Source organism: Miscanthus floridulus, chromosome 3 (genome assembly GCF_019320115.1).
Source record: "Miscanthus floridulus cultivar M001 chromosome 3, ASM1932011v1, whole genome shotgun sequence".
Lineage (NCBI taxonomy): Eukaryota > Viridiplantae > Streptophyta > Magnoliopsida > Poales > Poaceae > Miscanthus > Miscanthus floridulus.
The window spans coordinates 51,816,895-51,841,946 of NC_089582.1; the positions used below are offsets into that span (position 1 = coordinate 51,816,895).

General features: G+C 41.6%; 2 protein-coding genes and 2 pseudogenes across 2 annotated transcripts; 2 read left to right on the forward strand and 2 right to left on the reverse strand.

Annotated features, from left to right (window-relative positions):
* The first annotated feature begins 3,002 nt into the window (after positions 1-3,002).
* Positions 3,003-3,311, forward strand: LOC136545720 (zinc finger protein JAGGED-like). Its single transcript, XM_066537707.1, has one exon. The coding sequence runs from the start codon at positions 3,003-3,005 to the stop codon at positions 3,309-3,311; it is 309 nt and encodes a 102-aa protein (XP_066393804.1).
* Positions 3,312-9,183: 5,872 nt separating this feature from the next.
* LOC136545719 (thaumatin-like protein 1) lies at positions 9,184-11,295 on the forward strand (annotated as a pseudogene).
* Positions 11,296-11,712: 417 nt separating this feature from the next.
* LOC136545722 (probable alpha-1,6-mannosyltransferase MNN10) lies at positions 11,713-14,601 on the reverse strand (annotated as a pseudogene).
* A 1,058-nt stretch (positions 14,602-15,659) lies between these two features.
* On the reverse strand, positions 15,660-19,967 carry LOC136545723 (uncharacterized). Its single transcript, XM_066537708.1, has 9 exons — positions 19,626-19,967; positions 19,449-19,529; positions 17,917-18,006; positions 17,613-17,779; positions 16,803-16,872; positions 16,421-16,500; positions 16,280-16,342; positions 16,014-16,090; positions 15,660-15,914 (listed from the first exon to the last, which is right to left on the reverse strand). Exons 1-9 carry the CDS (start codon positions 19,905-19,907, stop codon positions 15,814-15,816), a joined length of 1,011 nt encoding a protein of 336 aa, XP_066393805.1. The 5' UTR covers positions 19,908-19,967; the 3' UTR covers positions 15,660-15,813.
* Positions 19,968-25,052: the final 5,085 nt, after the last annotated feature.

Below are 25,052 nucleotides of genomic sequence, written 5' to 3' on the forward strand. Positions count from 1 at the left end.
TGTCATGAAACATTAAATGGCAATATCGAAGGGTAGTATTACATTAAAATTCCTACGACATGCACAAAAACATATTGGATTGAACCATTTCATTCCATACTAGAAATAGAAAAAGAGATGTTAGCCCAGGCATTATATTTACTAAACCACTAATAATCATCTATGCATGACACAACAATGCATCTATAGGTAGCAATCAAAAATATACACTTATCGAGCAGTTAGTAGAACACCAGCCAAGTAGAAAATTATCAACCACAACTGACAATTCAGACTTAGACTTATAAAGGAATTCGCTCAGATAAGTGAACATATAATTTTTAATCAGATATAGCACAATACGCTCGCTGGTTGCCTTGACTATTATAATCTGAACCAGATAATACCTTAAGGGTATATCATCAATTAACATTAAAAAGATACAATTGGAATAACCTCATCTTTTCGTCTACTCAAACCAACCGTTCTAGAAAAAAAAGACTTTCTTATGGCTACAAAACGAAGATGTTATAGGTCTAGGCATCCGGTAACTACATATGTGGTCAAATGTATGATCCTGATCCATTAGCACCAGCATGCATACATAATTTTTGACTTGTTATTTGGACCATAAATGAATGACAAATATTGGTTGAATTAAAGAAATTAAAAGGACAACTGAAATAATTTAAAATACAAGCTGATTGTTCTAAACTCATTTATGAAAAGTTAGAAACACTCCCACACCAAATAAGTTTTTTTAAGTTAGAAAACAAATTGCAGGGAATGATTGAAGTTTCCAAGGTAGCTAATTTTTTAGGTCATCTAGAAACCACATAATAGAAACCCGAGTCAACTTGGCCAATTCAGATTAGAAAACACCACAATCAAGTGGTAATGTATTCTGAAGGTTTTCTATGCAACTGAATATACATCAGTTCCCATCTAGCTCTAAGAACTTAAAATTGAAATATACATCAGGCATAAAAAAGGAGAATATTTTCCTTGCAGCTGGTAATTTACAGAAGCAAACAGTAAGAGCAAAGAAGGACAACATCATTTTAGAAAGGAAAATAACTTAGTACTATAGTTGTTGTAGACTAACAGTAAAGAGTAATAAGAATAAGTGCCAAGCTTAGGTGACGAATACAAAGATTGTGGCACAAAAAACATGATGTGTACAGGGTACTCCCATGGGTGACATAAGAGAAATTCACAGAAACATTATAGGGGTATGACATGAATCTTACCAGGAAAAACAAAACCCGCATAGATTAGCGCGCCAGGAGCTCCTTGCCGCAGCAGTGCTAATCGTGCTAATCTTGCACACATGCATAATGGTAAGTCTAAATTGATAATCTAGCAATGGCCATTGTGGCCATGAAAAAAATCAATCATGAGACCTACAAAGTACCCAAAAGAAATTCCAGAATACACAGGCCATCATTTTCACTCTATATGAACTATGCACTTCAAAGTTGTTTAACACACTGCCTCTTTTTTGTTTCAGTGGTCGCAAGTAACGTCGCACACATCACTACAATAAAAATGATGTTTCAAATCACATGGGCCTGGTGCAAGCTGGTGAGAGCTGTCTCACTGAGTCACCAGGTTGTGGGTTCAAAGTAGCCTCTCCGTAGATTTTGCGGGAAAGGCTTGCCTCAGTTTTTTCCTTCCCCAGACCCCACTCATGTGGGAGCCTCCATCACTAGATCTGCCCCTTTTTTTCAAATCACATGGACCTAGAGACTATTCCTTGATTCGTTAAATTTACTACTTCTAAAGTAAACAACCATACCGGACGTATGCAAGATAAAGACAACTTATATTGGCAACATGCTACTGCTGCATATGCACATAAGAGAGGGCAGCAATAGCTACAAAACCCAACAAGCAGCAACTAATAACCCCTTCTGCACAGTGACCTGAAAATCAGGAAAAGTGGCTCCTAAGGACACACGTAAATTCGGTAAATGCAACTGCAGTCTATAAACACCATGTACCAAGCACACATTAGCAGGACGCCCCCATGCCGCATCCCTCGACGCGGGACGTTGCGAGAGGACGCCTTCAGGCCAGATCTGGTAGGGGAACGAACGGATCCGTCCATGGAGGTCCTGGATCTAGTCGTGGAGGCCCTGGATCGACCCCAGCAAAGGCCAGCACCCGTTTATCCCGAGGAGCACCCTCGCACCACGCCCGGAGCAACGAGAGAGGGGGAGGGAGGTGGGAGAGGCAGACGCGCTCGCCTTGCGTTGCGGCTGCCGCTGGAGCATGCCCGTGCCGGGGCACCGCGCCGCCACCGTGCCAGGGCCCGCCCATGCCAGGGCTGCCGCACCCGGGGGGGAGGGGGGCGGGGGGCGTGCCGAGCCACCACGCCGGGGGCCTTCCTCGCCGAGGGCCTGCCACGCCGCCGCCGGGACACGCGTGACGGGGCCAACCCTAGCCAAGAGAGAGGGAGAGGGAGGACTGGAGGAGAGGTGGGCACGAGAGAGAGGAGTGTGTGTTGTGAATCGGAAGCCAGATATATATTTGGTGTTGAGTAGAAGTAGAAGCAACAGAAGCGACAATAAGATGCTCCTGACAGAAGCGGATTCAAGCAACATCTGCCTAGGATCAAAGATCAGATGGCCAGAATTAATCGGAACGACGTGTACGTTCTCATTGAGGTTGAGCTCCTGCGGTTCTCTTGTTTTAAAATTCTCATCCTTGTCGCCATCGAAATGCCAGAACTAGACGTCAAAGCCGTGTCCATTACTCTCTACATAAAACTAGCAACTTGCTGCTGCACCTGTCATTATATAAGGCACCTGCACTTGTTGCGTTTGGAGTCTCCCTCCCAGTCCCCAGCTACAGCTAGCCCACCTCTCCAAGAACCCTAAAAACGAACTTCACTGACCACCGCACCGGCCGGCATTCAATTCGTCAGCTTATCTGATACGGTATTTCTTCCGATCCATAGCAATACTATATAGCGCCAGCTCTAGCAATATATCCCCTGCTCCGATCGACCCGGCCGATCCATGGAAGGTGGGTTCAACAAGAGCGGCTCACCGGAGGCGGAAGGCTCGAGGCGGGCGCCCGCGGGGGCCTACTACGAGTGCTCCTTCTGCAAGAGGGGGTTCACCAACGCGCAGGCGCTCGGCGGCCACATGAACATCCACCGCAAGGACCGCGGAGGCGGCAGTAAGACCGCGCCGCCGCAGCAGGACGACGCTGGCGGTGGCGGCTCGCGGACCTACGGCGGCGGGGACGTGCACCTGGGCCTGTCCCTGGGGAGGAAGGAGGATGTGGATTTGGAGCTTAGGCTTGGCAGCTATCCTTATAACTAGCTACCACACTTCGATCTCCTATATATATATATACATGCAGTACTTACTAGCCAAGAAATTAATCAGCGATGTGCTGATGATGAGTTGCTGATTAATATAAAATAGGTATGAATTCAAGCTACCGAGTCTCATGCTACTACATAAGGCTTGTTTAATTTTGTGCGCTGCTCGATCAATTTTTCGTTATTTGGTAGTTTGGTTCCTGCTTAATTGTCCTATCTGCTGCCATTTGAGAATGCTTGATTGAGAGGAAAAGCGATCGCTGTAGCAGGATCAAATACTTCCTGGAGGTCCTAGCTAGCTAGCTGATGTACATGTGTGTGTGTGTGTGTGGAGTGTGCATGCATTGGACCATCAGGGACTTACTAGCTACTCACCCTTAAGAAACTTCATCTATCAAGAGAAGAATTTTTATGTTTTGTCCCTTATGCATGGTAACTTCCGGTCCAGATCAGAGTTCAGACGGAGAATACGAGATAACAAGGTTGTAGAAAAAAATATCCCTCTCGTTGTTAATTAGCTCTGTAAGCTCATCCCCCGCTGCATCAAATCTTTAACTACTTTACAGTATTTTTCTTGTTTTTGCAATAAACTAGCTAGAGGTTGCTTTATTGTTTGATTAGTTCCTCCAGTCCTCCAAAAAACAAGCACAAAACTAGTAGTGCAGTAAAATCTCCGGGTTGCAATAAAATATTTTTGTGTACTAATTACCTAGCTTTGTCTATGAAATACTCCTATGTTCTGTTGGATCGGAGGTTATCTACCTATCATAATGAACTCTGACTAAATGGATTTCATTTTAGTTCAGACATCATAACAGTTCTGAATCTACGTAAGATTATCGATTTACTAATGGCTGTGCCTACCTAATTGGTACGTGATATCGATTGAAATTTCTTTGAAATACTTCTTATGAATTATTCATTAGTATTATTAGTACAAATGTCCATAACCCCTATACTATCAAAGCTATAACCCCTTTGGCATCAATGTTGTAATTCTCCTAGTATATATCATTTCCTATAACTCTGTTGTTTACTTCACGCTCTCTCATGTATATAGGGAGCTTATTGTATGCACTGATGCGAATAAGAAGATCTCTTTTCAGTTCTCTCTCATTTTTTTTTCTCTGCATTCTTGCATACCAATTTAGTAGTTATTCTATAACACATTATCAGCATGACGACTATCTTCAAAGACTATTGTCATCTAGGTAACAAACAAGTTTGTGCATCATTATATCCTTCTATGCAGTAATAAACCATTTTGATTCTTGTTATTTATACTATACTGTTGTGCAATTATTTATACTATGTTATTCTATATGTTGTACTTTACTATGTGGAATGTTGCCAAGCTTTCTTTTGACATTACTAACAAGAATTATTTATCATGGGTGCTAGATGTTGAAAGTTGAAACTCACTTGCAGTCCAATGGGCTTGTGGTGAAGTGATCAAAGCAAACAATAGTGCATATAGCCAAGATAAATCTAAAGTTTGTTTTTTATTTGCCACGACCTGCACGAAGATCTTATTAGGTTTAGTACCACATGGAAAGTTGGTATTGAGGGAGCATAACATATGAGGTGGGAGAAGTCTTTAACTAAACAACTCCTTTAGGTTGAGTTAGACACTCCACGAGGTATTGTTTTGTTCTGGGCTCTAGCAGACTTAGGTCCGGTGTGGTGGCGGCTCACGCGGGTATAGCGAGCTGGACTGGAGCTGCTATGCATTATTCTAATAGGTCTAATGGCTAAAGACCTTAAAGACAAAGATCCACATGTTCTTTTCTAACAAAAAACTAAAAGGAAGATACGACCACCAAAAAACTGTGATCCTCCCCCTAAACCTTGTTATGAGTGGTTGCACCTAATGTTCTGGCAGTCACAATATGGACAATATATACCCTTTGTCTGCTTAATCAACATATGCTTTTTGGGAGGTTTAATAAATTTATTCACATCTTGGATATATAAAAGAGACTCTGTTCCTTCATTTTGTGTACATCCATGCCCTATCCATGTGTGGGTCTTAATGAAAACATATAATTGCATCAAAATATTATTCCCATTTAACTAGAGAAAATTTAACTAAAAGACCATCATAAATTGATATCAAATTTTGGCAAAAAAATCAACACACACAATATTGTTTGTAAATTTATAGACACTTTATTTTCATTAAACAAAACAATCGCCTCTCTCTTACTCTCACCTCTCCATGCATGGCTACATATAGATATAGATTTAGATCTACAAATATCTTCATTCATGGACACCATTATATAACCCAATAAGGAGCAAGAAACAAAATAACTAGAGATTGATGTGAACCTACTCCATACAAGTAAGTTGGGAAAAAAATCAGTCAAAACTAATAACAAAATGTAAAAGTAACAAGCGTGTCTCCCTTTAGGTGGAAACCATAATTAACCAAGAGAAATGTATGTGTGGGCCTTTAAAAAGAAATTCTGATGGCATGAACTTACCTCTTAAAGGCAACTCCTTCAAAGTGCAAAGACTCTTCCTCTATCTTTGCAACCTTTTAGCCACCAAATGAGCTCCCAACAGAGTGATCTATAGATTTATTGAGAGGAAGAAGAAAAATTTATAGGCAGTTATTTTCAGTGGCAGTTCACTAAAAGGACCAGTCATGTAAATTATTTTTTTAGAAAAGAACTGCTCCTAGAAAAAAATGATTTTTAGGACTAGTTCTCTTAATAAGATCGACCCTGAAATTGCATTTGCAGGGGGCGGTTCTGTTAATAGAATGCCCTTGAAAATGGTTATATTTCTAGGGGCGGTTTTTGTAACACACAAGGGTTAGAGGGTTAGGGCCTTTTCTCCAGTGACCCTGAGGGCCTTGCATTGGATAAATCTGGTGACTAGAAAAAACATTGCAAATAACCATCTCCCCAGCAAGTTTTTCAAATGCACTAACTCCAAATGTGTTCCACAAGAACACTAACACCTTAAGCACTTGAGTTAGCATTTTCAAAACATTTTCACTTGCTTCCGATCCTTACCACGTCACTAGGTCAAATCCATATCCAAAGAATGTCATCACCAAACTAGATAACCGCAATTACTTTAGAGCTCCCATCTTAATACTACAACTATCTATATTAAATCCGACACTGCACCCCATTGCATCTTGGCTGGCGAAACAAAACCCCTATTGCATATACCTTTGCCTTTGGGCTTGTTTCCATCTCCAAATCATTCTCCTCCAAAGTTGAACACTTGCATATGGCATGATCATCATCTCCACCATCTCCTTGCCTTTCTTAACTCCTTCATGTGGACCTAGCTCAATCATCTCAATTGAACCATTAGTCTACTAGTTGTCGCTTAATTACTAAAACCAAACTAGGGCCTTCAAAGACAAGGCCAATTTTTACTATGTAAATGCTAGTTGTTCAAGTTGATATGTCATTTTTATGTGAGCTTTTATACTTGTTTTGTTGTTTAAAACTTTAAAGCTTGGTTCCTAAGACATCTTTCCTCAAAACTGGCTTATCTTGTATTCATATTAATTTTCAAATAGCACATCTTATCGACAGGAACGTATATTTTAGACTCCCTAGAGATGAAACTAAATGGTTGTTTTTTGAGATGAAAGAAGAATTATATTAAATTATAACTAAGTACATCATCATGTTACAAGCAATCTGGAATATAATATGTATACCCAGAAACTGTTCTTCATCTATATTGTACTCATGCTTTGTATAGATCCAAATCTCAATCCCAAACTTGTATGACGATTCGTATGGATGACCGCACAGGCAAACACTCGGCAAAAGGGCTGAGAAGAGATGCTCAACAAACGACGGCCAACATTCTTGCAGGCGGAGTTGAAAAACTTCTTCTTTCTTGTGTCTTCCTTCTTCTTCCTTCTACCACTGAAGAATAAGGAAAACTGATCTAAAAAATCTTCCCAACTCAATACCAGTAATTGGCTTGAGGGGTAGATTTATTCTCGCTAGTCCTTCATCATGGTCAGATCTAACCACAACAAAATGGAGAAGAGACCTAAGAAAATTATTCTATGGTGGCAGCATCATCTCCGCCTTGATGTCGCCATTTAGAAACCTAAGTCTCCATGTCATCATGCCAAGGAAGTTGCTGACGCCGTAGTTCTCACCCTCATCTTCATCATAGTCGCCATGGAGAAACCAAATCCACTCCACCCCCTCCCCGTCGCCAAGAAGGAGGAAGAGATAAATCCCCACTACCAAGAAACTTTTTTTGAAAGGCAATACCATGAAACTTGGCATGGAGAGATCCTAACCCTAAATGACTCGATCTACTTGAAAAAAAAACTTATTAGAGATGTATCCTTACTCCCCTCTGGCCTCCGGCTAGTTGTCGGAGGGGAAAGGAGGGGGACTAGCGGTGGTGGAGACGGGGGACGGCGGTGGCCTCGTCTGCATCCTAGGGCATAGAAGAGAGGGCAGGGCCTGAAACTAAATGGTTGTGGGCCAGGTCAATATGTAGTTTTACAAAATGTGATAGTTGTGGATTTGCTAATATATTATACATGAATGAATCAATGTTTGTTTGTATGATTGGTGTATCTTATGAGTTGTGATGCATGTTCATATGGTGATGATGTGGCACCAATTTGCGATGTTCTTTTTCATCACTATGGCCGAATCTAGGCCAGTTATAGGAGATGGACAAATAATCCATGAGGGATAGAAACATCACTGCTATTTTCGATTTGTGATGTTCTTTTTTGGGGCAATAAATTTATGACATGAGTTTCATGATTATTGTTTGATTCGTCATGGCTAGTTATTTGTGACACATTTTTATAGGTCTATGACAAAAGCTAAACATCATGGATCGCCATATTTGTAGTAGTGTGTGAACCATAACCGTAAGAAATCGGTGACAATTGTAAAAAAACAATGTGTAGTAGCGCATATCTTGAACTGCCTCTTTTATTGCATGTTTCCTAGAAAATATCAAAATGCTCAAAAAGGCATGACACACACGAATATAGGGTTAAAGTTAGTCGCCAAATGGCACAAATATTACAACTATAAATATCATTTTTCCACTAAAAAATCAGTACTAAAATATATGGGTAATGAGCGTGAATACTTCGCTATCAAGGCTACGACATCATATAGAGGGTATTGAGTTTCTATTAGGAAGGAACAACATTGCACAATGCATATTAATCTAATATAGTCAAAGTAACAATTAATTGCTCTATAGATTGTGCCTATAAAGTAGGTCTCAATTATTAAATTAGGACAAAAACTTTATCTCTATGGATATATAGCTTTTATTCATTCTAATTCTGACACATAAGGAGAAAATCTTAATATATAGCTTTATATCATTCTAATTGTGGCACGTAAGAGAAAAAAGCCTTAATATACTAATTCTAACACATAAGAAAAAAAAATCTTAATAGATGTGCACCATACTTCCTATCGGGAGTAGCATAAAGGCTACCCACTAATTTTATAACTTACCAAACTCTCCTGTGTCACGTGAAATTATCAAGCAAAGATTGATACAACCGTACCACCCCAATACACAAAGTACTCTGTACTCACTCTTTTCCAAGAAGAATACAATTATAGATGTAGTCAAGTCAAACTATTTTAAGTTTGACTAAGTTTGTATAAAACATATGAATAATTAAGTATATCTCTAAAAGATATGCCAACACCAACCGTCCTTATTATTCAATTTATAAAGAGCTTAAAATAAGCTACTAGTAGCATTTATACTAAGCACACTCTACCTATAAATCATAGGTGCTTTCATCATTTCTGCGATGCCCAAGTTCCCTAGAATTTTTCCGGGTGCCTTGCTGTGGTTCTTCAGCGGTTTTGTCTACCAAGGCCACCATGGGAAGCTTGTGGGCCATTTTGTTGTTTTTCTGGTCGGCCTCTACTTTTGCGCCAGGTATTGATCTTCCAACGTTCAATTTTTGAGCTGTGGCTTTATAGTTGTATATACTGTACCTTCAAAGAAAAAAGAAACACTTCTTTGAGCTGTTCTTTCTTTGATATACGGTGACCATCATTAGATACGACTTCCATCACGGTTAGCAACATATTGGATTTGCAAAAAATATGAAATAAAATAAGTTGGGCTCAGAGAAGTTTTGAAGCATTATAAAATATATACAACTTCAATAATGATGTGTGAGAAGTTTGTAGCAAAAACGAGCACACACACCCTAGTTTAATGTTTTCAATTTCCCTAAAGAAAGGGCAATTCTCTTCTTTTAATTATACTATGGGAAATCAAACTTCTACATCCCTTTAAGAAAAATTGCTTGAATAGAAAAATAGCTTTAATTATACTATGGAAGATTTAGGATTCAAAAAATATCCTAGAAGATTTGATGTTTTAGCTCTTGGATAATAAATTGGGTCATATCAGCTTGAGATCCCAATCTGCATGTCTTCCTGCATTCCTTTTAATAATGGGTTTATTCCTTAATTAGTATGGTTCACCCTTAATAAATAGGGGGTACATATGTCATTTTTATTGAACACTTATCTATTTTGAAAATAATAAAAAATTAAGATTTTAGTTACAAAGGGAGTATATGCAAATCCCTATGGTCCTACGTTTAAGGATTCATGCAGGGTGAAGAAATCAAGTTATTAATTAACATATACTCCATCCGTACTAAAATAAGTGATTTTTTTTATTTTCAAATATCTTGTTTGGCCGTTTGTCTCATTCAATTTTTTTGTATAAATATTATTTATTTTGTTATGACTTATTTTATCATTAAAGATACTTTAATAATGATTTATTTATTTTATAATTGACAAAAAAATTGAATAAAACGAACGGTCAAACAAAATGTCTTAAAGCCAAAAACATCACTTATTTTGTGACCAATGGAGTACGTCATAAAAAAATGTCGAGATTGAGCCAATATTTCTGGTACCGTGGTCGTAGAGCCGCGGTTCGGTGACCCTACTGCGCGGCCGCACATCGTGGTCCCAAATAGAGCGCCACAATGGCGCTGTTTAATAGAGCCATAAAAAAAGTGTTTTCATGAAAAGGTGCACATACTATGAAGAAAAAACGTCGGTCAAACGTCGGTCAAAATAAGCTGATGTATTCTAACTTCTACGTTTTAGTACAAATGAATTCTATGTGGAGAAGCGTAGCCAGAAAAAAATGTAAAAATGTCGTACTATTTGGCTTTTAGACTCAACTTATTTTTATACAATATTTGGTAGCGAGCAACTGAACCTCATCAGTCCATGTTCGCTAAGCGAGCTACTCCGGTCCTTCCACCATTTCAGGCGCAATGGCAGCAACGTTCACGTTCATCAACAAATGCCGGGAGCCGATCTACCCGGGCGTGCAGACGAACCCAGGCAAGCCGGGCTTCCCGACCACCGGCTTCCAGCTGAAGTCCGGCGGCAGAGCCCAATACAAGGGCGTCCCGGGCACCTGGGCCGGCCGCATCTGGCCCCGCCACCGCTGCTCCGCTGGGGCCTCGGGCGCCCTGTCGTGCGCGTCCGGCGACTGCGGAGGCAGGCTCGAGTGCAACGGCGCCGGCGGCCAGGTGCCCAGCACGCTTGCCGAGTTCACGCTCGGCGGCGCCGGCGGCAAGGATTTCTTCGACATCAGCAACGTCGACGGCTTCAACGTGCCTCTCCAGATCGCGCCGCACGGCGCTGCTGGTTGCCGGGCGGTGACCTGCGCCGCCGACATCAACGCGGCGTGCCCGCGGGAGCTGGCGGTGAAGGCGGGGGGCGGCGGCGGCACGGTGGTGGGGGGGGTGCAAGAGCGCGTGCGTGGCGTTCAACACCGACGAGTACTGCTGCAGAGGGCGGTACGGGAGCCCCGGCACGTGCAAGCCCAGCCGCTACTCGCAGTACTTCAAGCGCAAGTGCCCGCAGGCCTACAGCTACGCGTTCGACGACGGGAGCAGCACCTTCACCTGCGCCACCGGCGCCAACTACGACATCGTCTTCTGCCCTTAAATGACTGACCCCATGTCGATAAAACTGAAGCAGGCTGCTGCTGCTGACTTGTTGAGCTGCACTTGTCAAAATAAATAAACTTGCTTCGGCATCATGTAACCATATGGATTTCGTTTCACAATAACATGAGTCTGTTCAGTTTCAGTGCTATGGATTGTTTAGCCCTTTCGCTAAGGCCTAAGGGTACCGTGTTTTGAAGGCTTGAGTCTTCTCGACAACAGCCAGTGCTATCTATGGATAATGGATCGATGAGTCTCAGCATCATGTTCACAGCACCTTCGACCACATAGCTAGACACCCCTAACAACGATGCAGCTAGTCCTAAACGCAACGCAAGGCAAATCCTCTCCAGCACATATACAAAGACCTTAAAACTAACAAGCACTCTGCAGATATGAAATGGAAATATTGGCATTTAGTAGCTGTTTATACTTATACTTTGGGCAAATCCTTGCCAGCACATATACAAAACCTCAAATAGACAAGCACTCTGCAAATATTACATGGAAATATTGGCATTTAGTAGCTGTTAATGTTTTGGACATACAACATATGTGGGTCACTCATACTGCTTATAGACCAATCAATAATGACAATAATTAGCATGAAACCATGTACAACATGGGAGTGGCCACAAAACCCAGTCTGTTGCCTAGCTAGTTCTGTTATGCAGATGCGCTAATCTTGATTATTCCTCCATGCAAGCTTGGCAGTTATACGCAGGTTCTGTTCTGTTTGGATAATGATGGTTTAACAGTAGCAACAGGAAGTGAACACACCCTGGGTAGATCTGACATGGCCGAGTTTTCAGCCTGTTCGCTTGGTCGTATTTGGCTTATAAGCCATGGCTTATCAGCCAACAAACAGCATTTTTCTCTCACAAAACCAGCCAACAGTACTTTCAATCATGGCTTATAAGCTAAACAAGCCCAAACGAACAGGGCGTTTGACTTTTGACCACAGCATCCTGATGCCCTGGTGTACAAAACCACGAAATACCATGTCAGTCAAGGCCTTCACACAAACTTCTGGTTGCCCGGTTAGACCTTCCAGATGCCACAGTTTTGACTATTGACAATGGCATCCTGACGTGATGTACTGTCTATAAGTATACCACTGAATAGATCAGATAAATCAGGGCCTTTGCATAATCTTCTGATTACTCCTTAGACTAATTGTGAATTTAAATCAGCTTATCTTTGACTTCCTCTCTCTCTAAGAATCTTATTCGTCCAACCTTGATTGTCATCCAGACCAGCAAAATGAACCATAAAGTCTCAATCTGAATAAACCCCTGAAAATGCAATATGCTGTGAACAAAACATGGAGACTAAAGAGGCCATACATAATAGTAAAAACTTCCATCAGAAGGAACGTGGAGACTTGCTGTTGGTATACGGTACAATAATCAAACCTAATTTCAGCCTATTGGAAATCAATGCAGGGATAGGCGATAATGTAAGGTGGCAGTGACTGGCGTGTGGTAAGACTAGACGAAAGATATGCAGTGCATGAATGCTGGAGGGATGTCACCTTTCTTGTTTTCACTATCAATGTGATACCATCCTTCCCATTGTTGCACTATCAATTTGTATATAGAAAATCAATTTTCCAAAGCTATCAAATAAGTCAGGAGATAAATCTGAACAATTCCTAGGAAGTTATGTCCTCAAGATCAATGCAATGAGTCATAACATTCAAATGCAAACCCTCATTACAAATGCAATGTAGTGTACTAGAGTGACTGAGGGAACCTTTCCATGTAGTGGGCAGGTGGAAGATCAGGCGGTGCACCGATTTCAACGTAAGAGTCCATGGGTAGGAATTGAAGAGGCACTGCATTTTTGCTATCCGAACATGCTCTTGCATTTCTTCAGCTGATAAGTGATCTATGAGATGCTTGAATGCTGCATTATCTCCACTTCTCGTGGAACCAAACTGTATAAACGATGTCTGGTTCCACCATGTATCCAAAAACTTCTCACTCCATTTTGACCTCCTTATGAAGAAAACTCCTGCATGAGAAGTGGTATGCCTATTTTACAGTATCATAGTCAATGATGAACTAGAAAAGGAATGTAAAATCATGCCACCGAATAACAGAGATGGCCATTCAACATGTTTATTTCTGAACATCACATTATTCTGAACATGCATGAGTGGGTGCAAAACACTCAGATGAATAAATGTAGTTTCAAACTCCATTATATTGACAGTAAGACGAGTTGACGATTTGAGTATAGAGATGCCTCTTGGGGTTGGACATGCTTAAAAATCAGTGTACCAACAATTTGGTAGCAAAGCAATTTTGATAAACAAAAGACACAAATACTCTGTGTTAACAGTGTTAGTCTCCCATACCAGCATTCACACCACCGAAATCCTCTGTCAGAACAAGATCAGGTGACTCATCAAAATCATTATGTCCGATCAATGAGAATAAAATCCTCACCTGCAAACATGTGAACAAGATGAGCAATGTCAGGAGAACACCCCAACATGGGGACCCAACTGTAGATTCTGTACCAAGTGCATCTACAATAGAGCCCAATTCTTCAAAAATCATTGGTTTGGTCGTGATATCAGGACTGTGCATGCCAAGTATTCATATTCAAGTGGATAGCCCGACGACGGACAAATTACAAGCATGAGACTCACCAGCGGGATATCCGGGTTAGCAACCAGCGTGTCCTGTAACAACGAATATAAAATACGAGCAATTAGTGGTCACTAAGCAAACCAATTATGTGCAAGAGACAATAAACATGATTCCTCCTACGTTGATAGTATAGTAATCAAAGCTTCAATTCAGCAGTAGTAAGTAACTAGCAGCAGCGACCCACCGCGTCATTCCAGAAGAGCCAGTGGTGCTGGCGGAGGTGGATGCGGAGCGCGAGGACCTTGCTCCAGCTGGGCGGGCGGCTGGGGTCGACGGCGGACGCCGGGAGCGCGACGAGGCCATACCCGTGGGCCGCGGCATAGGCGCGCTTGTTCCGCGCGGATGCCGCCAGCACTCCGCGGAAGGACCGCCGCCCGCCCGACCTGCCGGCGTCGTAGGGTGACTATGGCGAGGCTGAGGCGGGGATCCCGGACGGGGTGGGGGAAGGGGAGGAGGCGGTCGGTAGCGGCTGGCAGGCACTGGCGGCCGTGTGCGTTGGCGCCGCGGAGGAGCGCGGGAAGGTGCGCGAGGAAGAGGATGAGAAGGAGAGCGAGCGGGAGGCGGAGGTGGTAAAGGTTGCCGGCGGAGCGGCGAGGCCGGGACCGCACGGCCATCGCCAGGAGGAGTGGAGGCGCCTGGCCGTCGCCTGCCGCGGCGCGATGGTACGCAGGAGCAGGCGCAGAGATCTTTTTTTTTTTAACTAAATTTTCGGTCGAACTATTTCAGCAGTGAATGAATAGTATTTTTCTCTTCCAACAAATCAACGTAATCTAAATTTCAGCGAAACGAACAGAGCAGGGCAGTGAGACTAATCAAAGACTCGGCAATTGGCATACACATTTTGGTCAACAGAATATACCCTCCGTTTTAAAATAAAATAAGTCTTCATATTAAGGAATCAAATAAATTCAAATATATATTTATAATAATAAATAAATAGCATTAGATTAACCATGTTATATATTTTCATAGTAAATCTATTTAAATATGTAAGTATTGGTATTTTTTTTATAAACTTAGTTAAAGTTAAGATTGTTTAAATTTTTGTATTATATTAGATAAGGACTTATTTTTAAGACGAATAAAGCCCCATTTAGGATTTGGCGTGCCATGCCAAGGCTAGAGTAACCAATAGGGTCTTTCTCGTTCTATTCTGATGAAACCCTTTGACTGCAACCATCACCAGTACCGAGCGCACAAAATATTACGAACTTACTTATAAAATCTTATTAGTAACTGTGTGCAGTGCTTTTTGAATTACTCATTCGCTTAAAGTATGTTCATCTTATTTACTATTACGAAAATATTTTCAAATGGTTCAAAGTTTTAAATTTTTAGTACAAAAGTAAGGGCATTAGAGATCACAGATCAGCCCAGAAGGCCACGAATTTACATACAAACTGGTAAAGTAATAAAAAAGCGCCAACTCCGGTAACAAATAATCATTCGACGAAACTACTCAAACATTTAAAACTTTATATAGTGTCATCGATAATGCCTTTCAAACTATTTATTACAATACAATGCGTGGAAAATAAAGATCGATGATTTGCGAAGTGAGAGAAGCTCAGAGGAGAGAAAGGAAGCTCAGGCTGAGGGCGCACATTTTACAGGCAGCGATTCTCGTCGAGAGCTGTGACGCCCGGGCATCAACCGCCCCCATATTGGGCGCACAGTATGACATTTCAGTTTGTTATAAGATCTTAGTTAAGTCAAAAGAAGAATGCTTGAAATAAATCAGTCCACAAATATGTGAACAATTTATTCGATCGAAAATTCAAGTATTTCTGCTGTTCATATCTAGTTACGTACATCAAACAAAAACAAAGGTTCCAAGATCCACGCCATGTCACAGCCAGCTATTTGAGCTGCCTACTGAAATCTGGGAGATCAATGAGTTGGACCCTTGGTATAGCCTCTGCTTCTTCCCTCTCTTTCTGTGTGTTGTATCCCCATGTCACTGAGCAAACAGCATCCAGCAACATCAGCGACACATATTAGTTTTGAATACTGAGTAATCAATCATTGGGTTTTGTTAGAACCATCAACCATGACTTACCCAGGTAGAGGTTCCATTTGTCCAGCGCTGGTTCTTTGATCACATTCTTCAGAGTTGCAAGTCGGTCCTCGATGAAACTGTTCAGGTGCAACAAAACCAAAGATACAACTGTAATTCCTTGATTGACAGTAATAGAGGATGTCCCAACTAATTGATTAGGTATGGAAGGAATATTTATATATTGTTGGCCAATAAATTGTTGGCCAGAACTAGCTATACAACGCAGTAAATGGTGTAAAAATTCGATCATGTGAAAGTGGACTTACTGAAGTTTTAGGCCTTGGTGCTGTGGCATTTGCTGCAGCTGCTGGAGAACTTTAACCTTCGGACTGTAAGAATGGAATCACAGATTCAATCACATAATTCCCTTGATATGTGAAGGAACATAAAATAAGTGCCCTACTAACCCAGTGCCAAGGCCATATATCCTTTCAGAGGGAAAATCTATTCCAGCCAATTGTTTGAGAAGCGCTTCAGCAAATCTACTCTGAAAGACAACCAAAAAGTGATCAGTAGAAGATCAGCATTCTGCATTACCTACAGAGCAGAACTGTAAAAGTAAATTTGAATTAACTAAAAGCTGGAAACAAACTTCTAAATCTCTATTATAAAAAATATCAACAAAACTGTAAAGCCTAAATATGGTTGTTAGAAATTAGAATCATTTGGCAAAACACAAAGCTGAGTTGTTCATAAACATGTACATAAAAGAGAAATGAAACCACGAACTCATGACACAGAATATCACAAAAAGATAGACCACACAGCAGGAAAATGTATGAGATAGACCTGTTTTGTTGTGACTATGTAAGCTTCAGAGCTTGAAAGCTTCAATGCATCAGCTGTCCCAGGATAAAACCTGCAGTCACATAATCGTCCATGAGTTGCACATCTTTTGTTCTATGTGTAATGAACATGAAACACTTCTGAGTGAACACATTAATTCAACTTTTCGAAAGTTTAATATCTCTAAAACTGAAAAGAGAGTGCGAAAAGTGCAGATGCCACCCTCTTGGAAGTGACTTACAAAATTCTAGTTATTCAAGTCAAACATAACTTTCACATGGAGAAATAAACTTAAGTTACCTTGTGAAACAGAATCATACACACAAGCAATGAGCCAATAACATGCAGCAAAGCACATACGTATCATTTGTGTGCTCCTGGAGACACTCATGCACAGAAAAGTCTAGGTTGCAGACATGGAGCCAATAATCAAGAACTATGAATGATCAATTTTCTTTCCAGCTTATTTGATAGCCACTAATCAATATATCACATTGAAACATACAAATTAGAAAGTCATTTACTAGTTAGTCCCAGTGTCCCACTTACATACAATGAGGTTTCTGCTACTACTTTCTTAAACTATCTTTGTATGCTCTAAGGGCACTAGCACTACTACTATACAGAAATGTACAATCTATATTACATCCATGACCAGCCTGAAAATATTTCTGAAAGTTCAGAAGTGTTCCCCTCAACCGAGGGTAATTGTATAAGAGAACGAAGTGTTTAGTTAAATCTGACCTGATTTCTCCGAAAATATTTGTCAGACCAAAAAGAAAATATACACCAATTATTTCATAGATCAGTCACCTGTTAGCGCCTATCCAGCCAGAAAAATCATTTTCAATCCAGTCATCTCTTACATGGCCAAAGAGATTTACAAGAGATTCTCTATCTTCTTGCCACTCATCCATGAGAATGGGCTTCAGTTTTAACCAGTTCTCCAATATTTCTTGGATGCTAAGCCCATCTGCAACCTTGCAAATATTACTTATATAAAAAATCGATCAAGCTAGAAGCCTATAACCATTTTGCCTATTCTGTTACCACCTAAGACAGGCATGATGTTACTTTGGTCATGAATACACTACAGATGAAGCACTGCAGAACTTACTGATGATTTTCGAACAGAGGGTATTTGGATCTCAACAAGCAACCTTACAAGCAACAGGTTCTCATATCCTGTTTCCACCACTGGACGAAGCTGAAATAGCACAAAACATTCTAAGTAATGAATGTAAAGTGAAATCCTATGCTCCTCGTCACGCAACCAATATGAGGACATGGTTCTATTATGCTTCACCAGGAAAAATAAGGTCAATTTATTCATAGAATCATTCATAGTTTCTTTAAAATAAATAAATAAGAAGTTCAATTACCATTGGTGTTCTACTATAGACATTTAAAGTTCAAATATCTAGTGAAGTGTGGAGCAAACAACTACTCCCTCCATTCCAAATTGCAAGTCGTTCTGGCTTTTCTAGGTACATAGCTTAGGTATACATCATGTCTAGATCCATAGTAAAAACTATGTATCTATAAAAGCCAGAATGACTTACAATTTGGAACGGAGGGAGTACCTACCAATACATTTGCAGTAGTACTGCGATAACTTCATACAGTGGGTATGTTAACTTTCATGTGTTTGGGGAAAACAAAGTGACAAACAGAGAAAGGTTTTGCACTCCAATATTGTACCACCATCCTCTTAAGTGACCACCTGCTTACAAGAACCTCAAAATTTGTTTAGATACCGACATTGTCCTTCAATGCCAGGGATCTTGGGTATGAAATAAAATGCACCTAAGTTTAACCAGGTCCCAGATCTGTATCTGCACCATGAGGAGATACAAAGCTGCTGCAAAGCTTTAGGCCCTATTTGGCATGGCTCCAAACAGCTCCAGCTCCTTGCTACAGTGCACGGAAAAGCCAAAGCCGATGAAGCCGAAAATAGTGGCTTCGCTGGCTCCTAGTTCATTTTGAGGAGAGAGAAATGTCTCCTCGCTGCAGTGCACAGAGGAGCAGGAACCAGAGGCGAAGCCACCCAAAGCTCTAACAAACGGGGATACATCATGGTGGCCGGCTGATATGGAGTATGGACTTCACTACTGCAGCAGCAATGATGGATGGGGTTGGCTGGCAAGGAGTATCGGTGGAAGTAGATTCTTGGTTGATTTTTATAACCCTAGGCAACAACAAGCTAGATTGAACTAAGGGGGGCTCAGTAGTTCATGATAGGGCACCGAAAGACATAACAAAACTAGCAATATGAGCAAGCTGCATGTTGCGCACTGTTCCAATCCACTAAACTCAATGACCCAACACATTGTTTTTTTTTGGCAAATTATATTAGTTTTTCTATTCTTTTTTTTTTTTTTGTCACATTCTTGTTGCCTAAAGATGCTATGGTAAGGTGCAAATTAGGGACAGTTTGCTGCTGCTGTGGTGAGCTGCATTGCAACATGGAATCTACTTAGGGGGATCTATAGATTCCCACATCTCCATGAAAGACGCTTCCAACCAATTAATAAATTCAATTTTGCAAAGTCACGGCATAGCTACATGAAGCCTTGATATGCTAACTTGGTAGGTACACACCGTACACAAGCAGCAGCAAGTAATGGGTGGGGAACAAAGGAGTCTTACGGTGTACATCTGCTCCACTATCCACTCCTCCATGGCGGCATCAACCTGCTCAAACAGCGACGGCCACCTCACCTTCGCAGCCTGCCATAGCACACCGTGTCAACCAATAACGCACAGTTGCATATTTCACGCATACCAGGCCCGGAAGAAACAAGACCGAGGAGGGAAGAAGGAGACCTTGACGGCCGAGAGGGAGCTCTCCCCGCAGCTGTCGCATAAGACGCCGTCGAAGTCAAGGGCGTACAGGTCGCCGCCCATCATGGCGCGCGAGGACCTCGCCGCCCTTACTCCTCTCTCAACTCCTTCGAGCGGCGGAATGGACCGAATGAAGTAGGAGCGGACACTTCGTATAGGCAAGGTGAGGCGACCGCCCCAGCTACCCGCGGCCGGTAGACTCCCCACCCACCTCTCCAGACGGCCGGGCGACGGACGCAGGCCGAGGAGACGAACGGCGACCATTGCGTGCGTGAGGCTGAGGAAGAAGAGGCAGGTGAATGAGTATGGGCTTTTGTGGGCCAGTAACGACGAAGAGAGGAAAGGCGGACGATGGATGGCCCAGATAAAAAAAAAAAAGTCCATTTTACCAAATGAACTATCCTCAAAGTCTAGTTTTCCTCCCTGAATTTTAAAATCGAGAAAACCACCTCCCTCAATTTTTAAAACCGTTTATTTTACCTCCCTGACCCGGATATGGGTGGTTTTTCAAAGGCGGTTTTGTTTTTTATTTTTTATTTATTTTATCTGAATTTTTGAAAAAAATCATAGTAAATCACAAAAAATCATAAAATAGAAAATTCAATTTTGTTGGACTCCACATGAGTAGATCTACACAGTGTATATATAATATGGTATGCTTCAGTATAAATTTTTTGTTGTAGCTTTAGATCTATGCTTTTCTGTAATTAATTCAAAGCTATAGTTTTTAGAGTCCAATTGTGGCGAAATTTTTGTGGTGGGATAATTTTTATATGATTGAACTGTAGCAAAATTTTCATGCTCATTAGATCATATATAACAGAGTTATAGATTTATTTAGTTTTATGATATTTAAATAGTTTAAAAATAGTTAAAAGTGTGTAAAAATAGAATCAAGTATGAAATTTTTACTATAGTTCAATCATAAAATAATTATACCACTATAAAAATTTTACCATCATTGGACAATAGAAACTACAGCTATGAATTAATCACAAAAGGCATAAATCTAAGGCTACAACAAAAACTTTGTACTAAAGCATACCATATTATATATTTACTATGTATATATACTCATGTGGAGTTCAAAAAAATGAATTTTCCGTTTTATGATTTTTTATGATTTATTATGATTTTTTAAATATTCAACCAAAATAAATAAAAAAGATAAAGATAAAATTGCCTTTGAAAACCACCTATAACCGAGTCAGGGAGGTAAAATGAACGATTTTAAAAGTTAAGAGTAAAATGAACGATTTTAAAAGTTAAGGGAGGTGGTTTACCCAGTTTTCGAGTTCAGGAAGAAAAACTAAACTTCGAGAATAGTTTAGAAAGGTAAAATGGATTTTTTTTTCAAAAAAACAAAAAGCTGGCCGGTTAGCTTTTTGGGCCATTTGTCTATGAGAATTGAGACATCACAAAAGGAGCATGGCACATTGATTACTTTTGCTCTTGGCCTCTAAAAAAATGGCCCCATCTCCCCATCTTCCATCTAGTAGCATAGATATCACAACAACTGACATAAACTCATGGTTTCAAAAAAAAACTGACATAAATTCATAATGCATGCATTTTTCAAACATTAAATTGTCATGACTATCACAGAATAATTCTTCTATATAGGCGACTAGCATGTCACACGACTAAACTAGCATAATAGGTTCCATTGACTTGGCATAGCTAAATTGTTGATTGAGCATGAATTGTGTCGGTGTTTTATAAACCAGACTAGTAAATTTATACGATTGACATGCCACTCTAGGAAGACGATTGTAGCATCCAAAAGACATGAGGATTTATATTGATTCAGGCTAGAGCCCTACGTCCAGTCTTAGACATGATCGAGTGCGTGTTCCTCGCTTGAATGCTCTGAAATTCTTATAATGGGGGACGCAAGAATGGCGGAAGAGGTTGGAGAGCTAGAGGTAGGAGATGGACTGCCTGAGGGGAATCCCTAGGAGCCCTACTACGATGAAGAATGAGTAAAATGGTAGAGGATGAGAGTTGGACCGAATGGTTTCAGATCCCTAAAGATGGTGCCCTAACTGCCCTTATATAGAGTTTGGGGCCAGAGCTTGTACAAAGCAGTAGGTTTTTTCGACTGAAGGGTCATGAGCCTAAGGGAGGTCCTAGCTAACTTGGCTTGCAAGCTATGATGTCTTGTGGAGCATGTCTGGGCATGGTTGTCATCATGGTCTTGTGGCCATGTCGTGGCATGGTGTGACGTGGTGCTACTATGCTGGCCATGGCGGCACTATAGGCATGGTGGTGGTTCATCAGCCATGCTATGCGATGTGGTCCCCACTGTGGTCTTCGTTATCGCCTCCTGGTTTCTAGGGACATCTTACAAAGAGTTGGTAGCCGCCCTGGGTCATCGATCGCCCTGTGGGCTTGAGGAACTAAGGGCCACGGTCCCAACTGCTAGGGTCATGGCTCGCGCCAGGTTGAATAGCCTCTAAGTCAAGGCCCTCGTCATGGATCCCATTCTGTAGTGGGTAGAATCATACAAGCGTCTTGTTAGGCCATATCTGGATGGTGGGCTCTGTACCAACCGTCACCGCCTTAGGCGGTGTTGTCTTGTCCATGCTATGTGGCATAGGGATGGCGTCTGACCAGACCAAGGTGGCCAATGAACCTCGGTCCTTATGGGGTTAGTGCAGTGAGCCTACTCTTATCAGAGCAGACAGGTTTGGCTAGGTGTGACCTCTCCCTGTTCCTCCTAGAGGTCGCTACGGTGAGGAGGTCATGGGTCTTCTGTTTGTTATGCAGCTGAGACAAAAGGAAGGGGTCATGGCCGACTCTAGCGTTGGCGTTTGGCCTAGTTGAAATGACCTTGTTTGGTTTTGGTAATTGAATGATAACCTAGGTGGACTAATATGTGGTTATGTGAGAATACATAGGAGATTAGTCCACAGGTAAATTTGTAATGAATGAGCTCATTGCATATAAGACATAATATGGAGTCATGTGACTAAGGTGGAGAAGATCAAGATTAGGCTTGGCTTGATGGACCCATTACAAGAGTGAAGGGTAAGTCGGAGGCTTTGAAGCACTGGACCGCATGGCGGGATGCTTGAACAAAGACTTGGTGCCGGTGGACCGATGCAACGGTGAAGAGCAAGTAAGTTCAAGATCGATGAACAAATAAGGTCACATGATGATATGAAGTGAATCATATCATTGTTGATCGTGTTGGTGCATATGTTGCATCGATATTAGAGAGGATGGAATGGAATGCGCAAGGCAAAGGTATAACCTATAGGGTATTTCATTTCACCGGTCATAGGTGTGTAGAGAAGATTATGACTGGATTTAGAATAGATGGTCATACTATCAAGAGGGGCAAACTTGTTTGCATATCGGTCATCTAGTGTCACTCGAGTGATCTAACTTTGCATCGTTGCTAGGATCGAGTGGCGTGGCAAGTTGAGTGGCTAATTCTTTGAAAAATGATTATGAAAATGCTAACACACATGCACATAGTGGTGTACACTTGGTGGTGTTGGCACATTTGCTAAGGAGAAGTTGTTGGAGTTGAGTTGGATCAACTTGGAGAAGAGAGAAAGGTTTTTCTATGTGCTCTGAATTATGTGATGGCTCTTGGATTGGAATTATGCATTTATCCATTGTGCTTTGGATCAAATATGCAAGTGGGATGTGTAGCCCTCTGAGTAATCTTTCCAAAATATCTAAGATCATTGAATTCAGAGTTTGGAGCTAAGAGTTATAGCCGTTTTAGCGTTGAAAAGTCGATGACCGGACTCTGCCACTTGCGCGTCCGATAAGTGTTTTTAACGTGTCCAGGAGCGACCGGACGCATGGAGAGTCCGGTCAGTGATGACTTGACATGTCCAGTCATCAAAAGAGATCTCTAGAACCTCTTTGGAAGTGACTGGACTCTGGAAGAGTCGAGTCCAATCGTAGGAGAAAGGTGAGTCCGATCAGTTGTGCAGAGATGTGTTGGTAACCAGACTTGGCCTCGGCGCATCCGGTCGTTGGACCTAGGCGCGTTCAGTTAGGAGTATATGTGTGTGGGAGCTAGCCGTTGGATCCCAATGGTCGAGTTCAAAAGGAGGGTATGCGTGGCATCATCCTAGCGACCAGACTATGTGACCTACGTGTCTTGTTGTTATGACCTACGAGTTCGGTCAGTGCGTGTTTTGCCCAGTGAAGGGCAACGACTCTTTTAGCCTTTAGGGCTATAAATAGATGTGGTGGCCAGCCTTGGGCTGTTTGCTGAGCACACTAGAGCCTTGGTGGCTTATGTGGTGGTGGTTGGGAGCCCTCTAACTCACTCTAGCTTGATAGTGTTCATCCGATTGAGTGAGTGATTCTAGTATGATTGCATCATAAGGTTGAATCGAGTGGCACTAGGTATTCGAGTTGCAAGCCGAAGGTGCTTGTTAGTCTTGGAGGTTGCCACCTCCTAGATGGCTTGGTGGCTTGTGACTCCATTGAAGCATGTGAGAAGATTATGTGGTGCTCTGGAGGAGGATTTGTGAGGGGGATTGTGCTCACCCCGTGGGGATCATGAAGAGAAACTCTAGTTGAGTGTGTCATTGAGCTACCCTCACTTTTGGTGTAGGTTCTTATGGTGCCCGACATGCGGGCTTGGCGGGTGATACCAATTAGCCGCTGAACCACCAAGTAAGCGGTCAACACAACGGGGACTAGCGTGTTGGCAAGCACGTGAACCTTGGGATAAAATCACCGTGTCATCCTTGTCTTCCCGTTGGTTTGCATCCCCTACACACAAGCTTGTATTTATATTTCATATATTGTGCTTGTCTAGTTGGTCTTGTAATTAGTTGACTTATGTAGTTTGCTAGTTACCTTCTTACTTATGTAGTATAGAAGTAGCTCCCTTGCATGACTAATTTGGTTTGAGTAACCTTATTAGTCACTTTGCTTAGTTTGTGTAGCTAAGTGATTTGAGGTCTCTAATTTTGCTTTGTGCTTTTGCTACAAGAATTGATTAAGTGAGCTCTAACTAGCCCGACACCTTTGTTGCCTAATTAGGATCTTTATTAGGGGCTTGTGAACTTAGATAGAGGGGTATAGTCTTGGCTAGACTGTTAGTTTTAATTACACATTTATCTCAGTTAGCCAACGTGTTTAATTTATAAAGGACTATTCACCCCCCATCTAGTCTGCCATCTCGACCCTACAAGTGGTATCAGAGCTAGGTCTCTCATTTGTGGTCTTTATCGACCCAAGAGGATGGTGAACTCTGGGCTAGATGTTGTTTGTGACACACATTTTTGATGGCACACACTATGCACGATGGAAACATCATATGCTTGACCATTTCCGTGATTTGGGTCCTAAGGCATGGTGGATCATTGTTGTTGGTTTTTCTCGTGATGCTTTAGATAAGGACAACCTAACCCAAGCATAAGAGGATTGCTT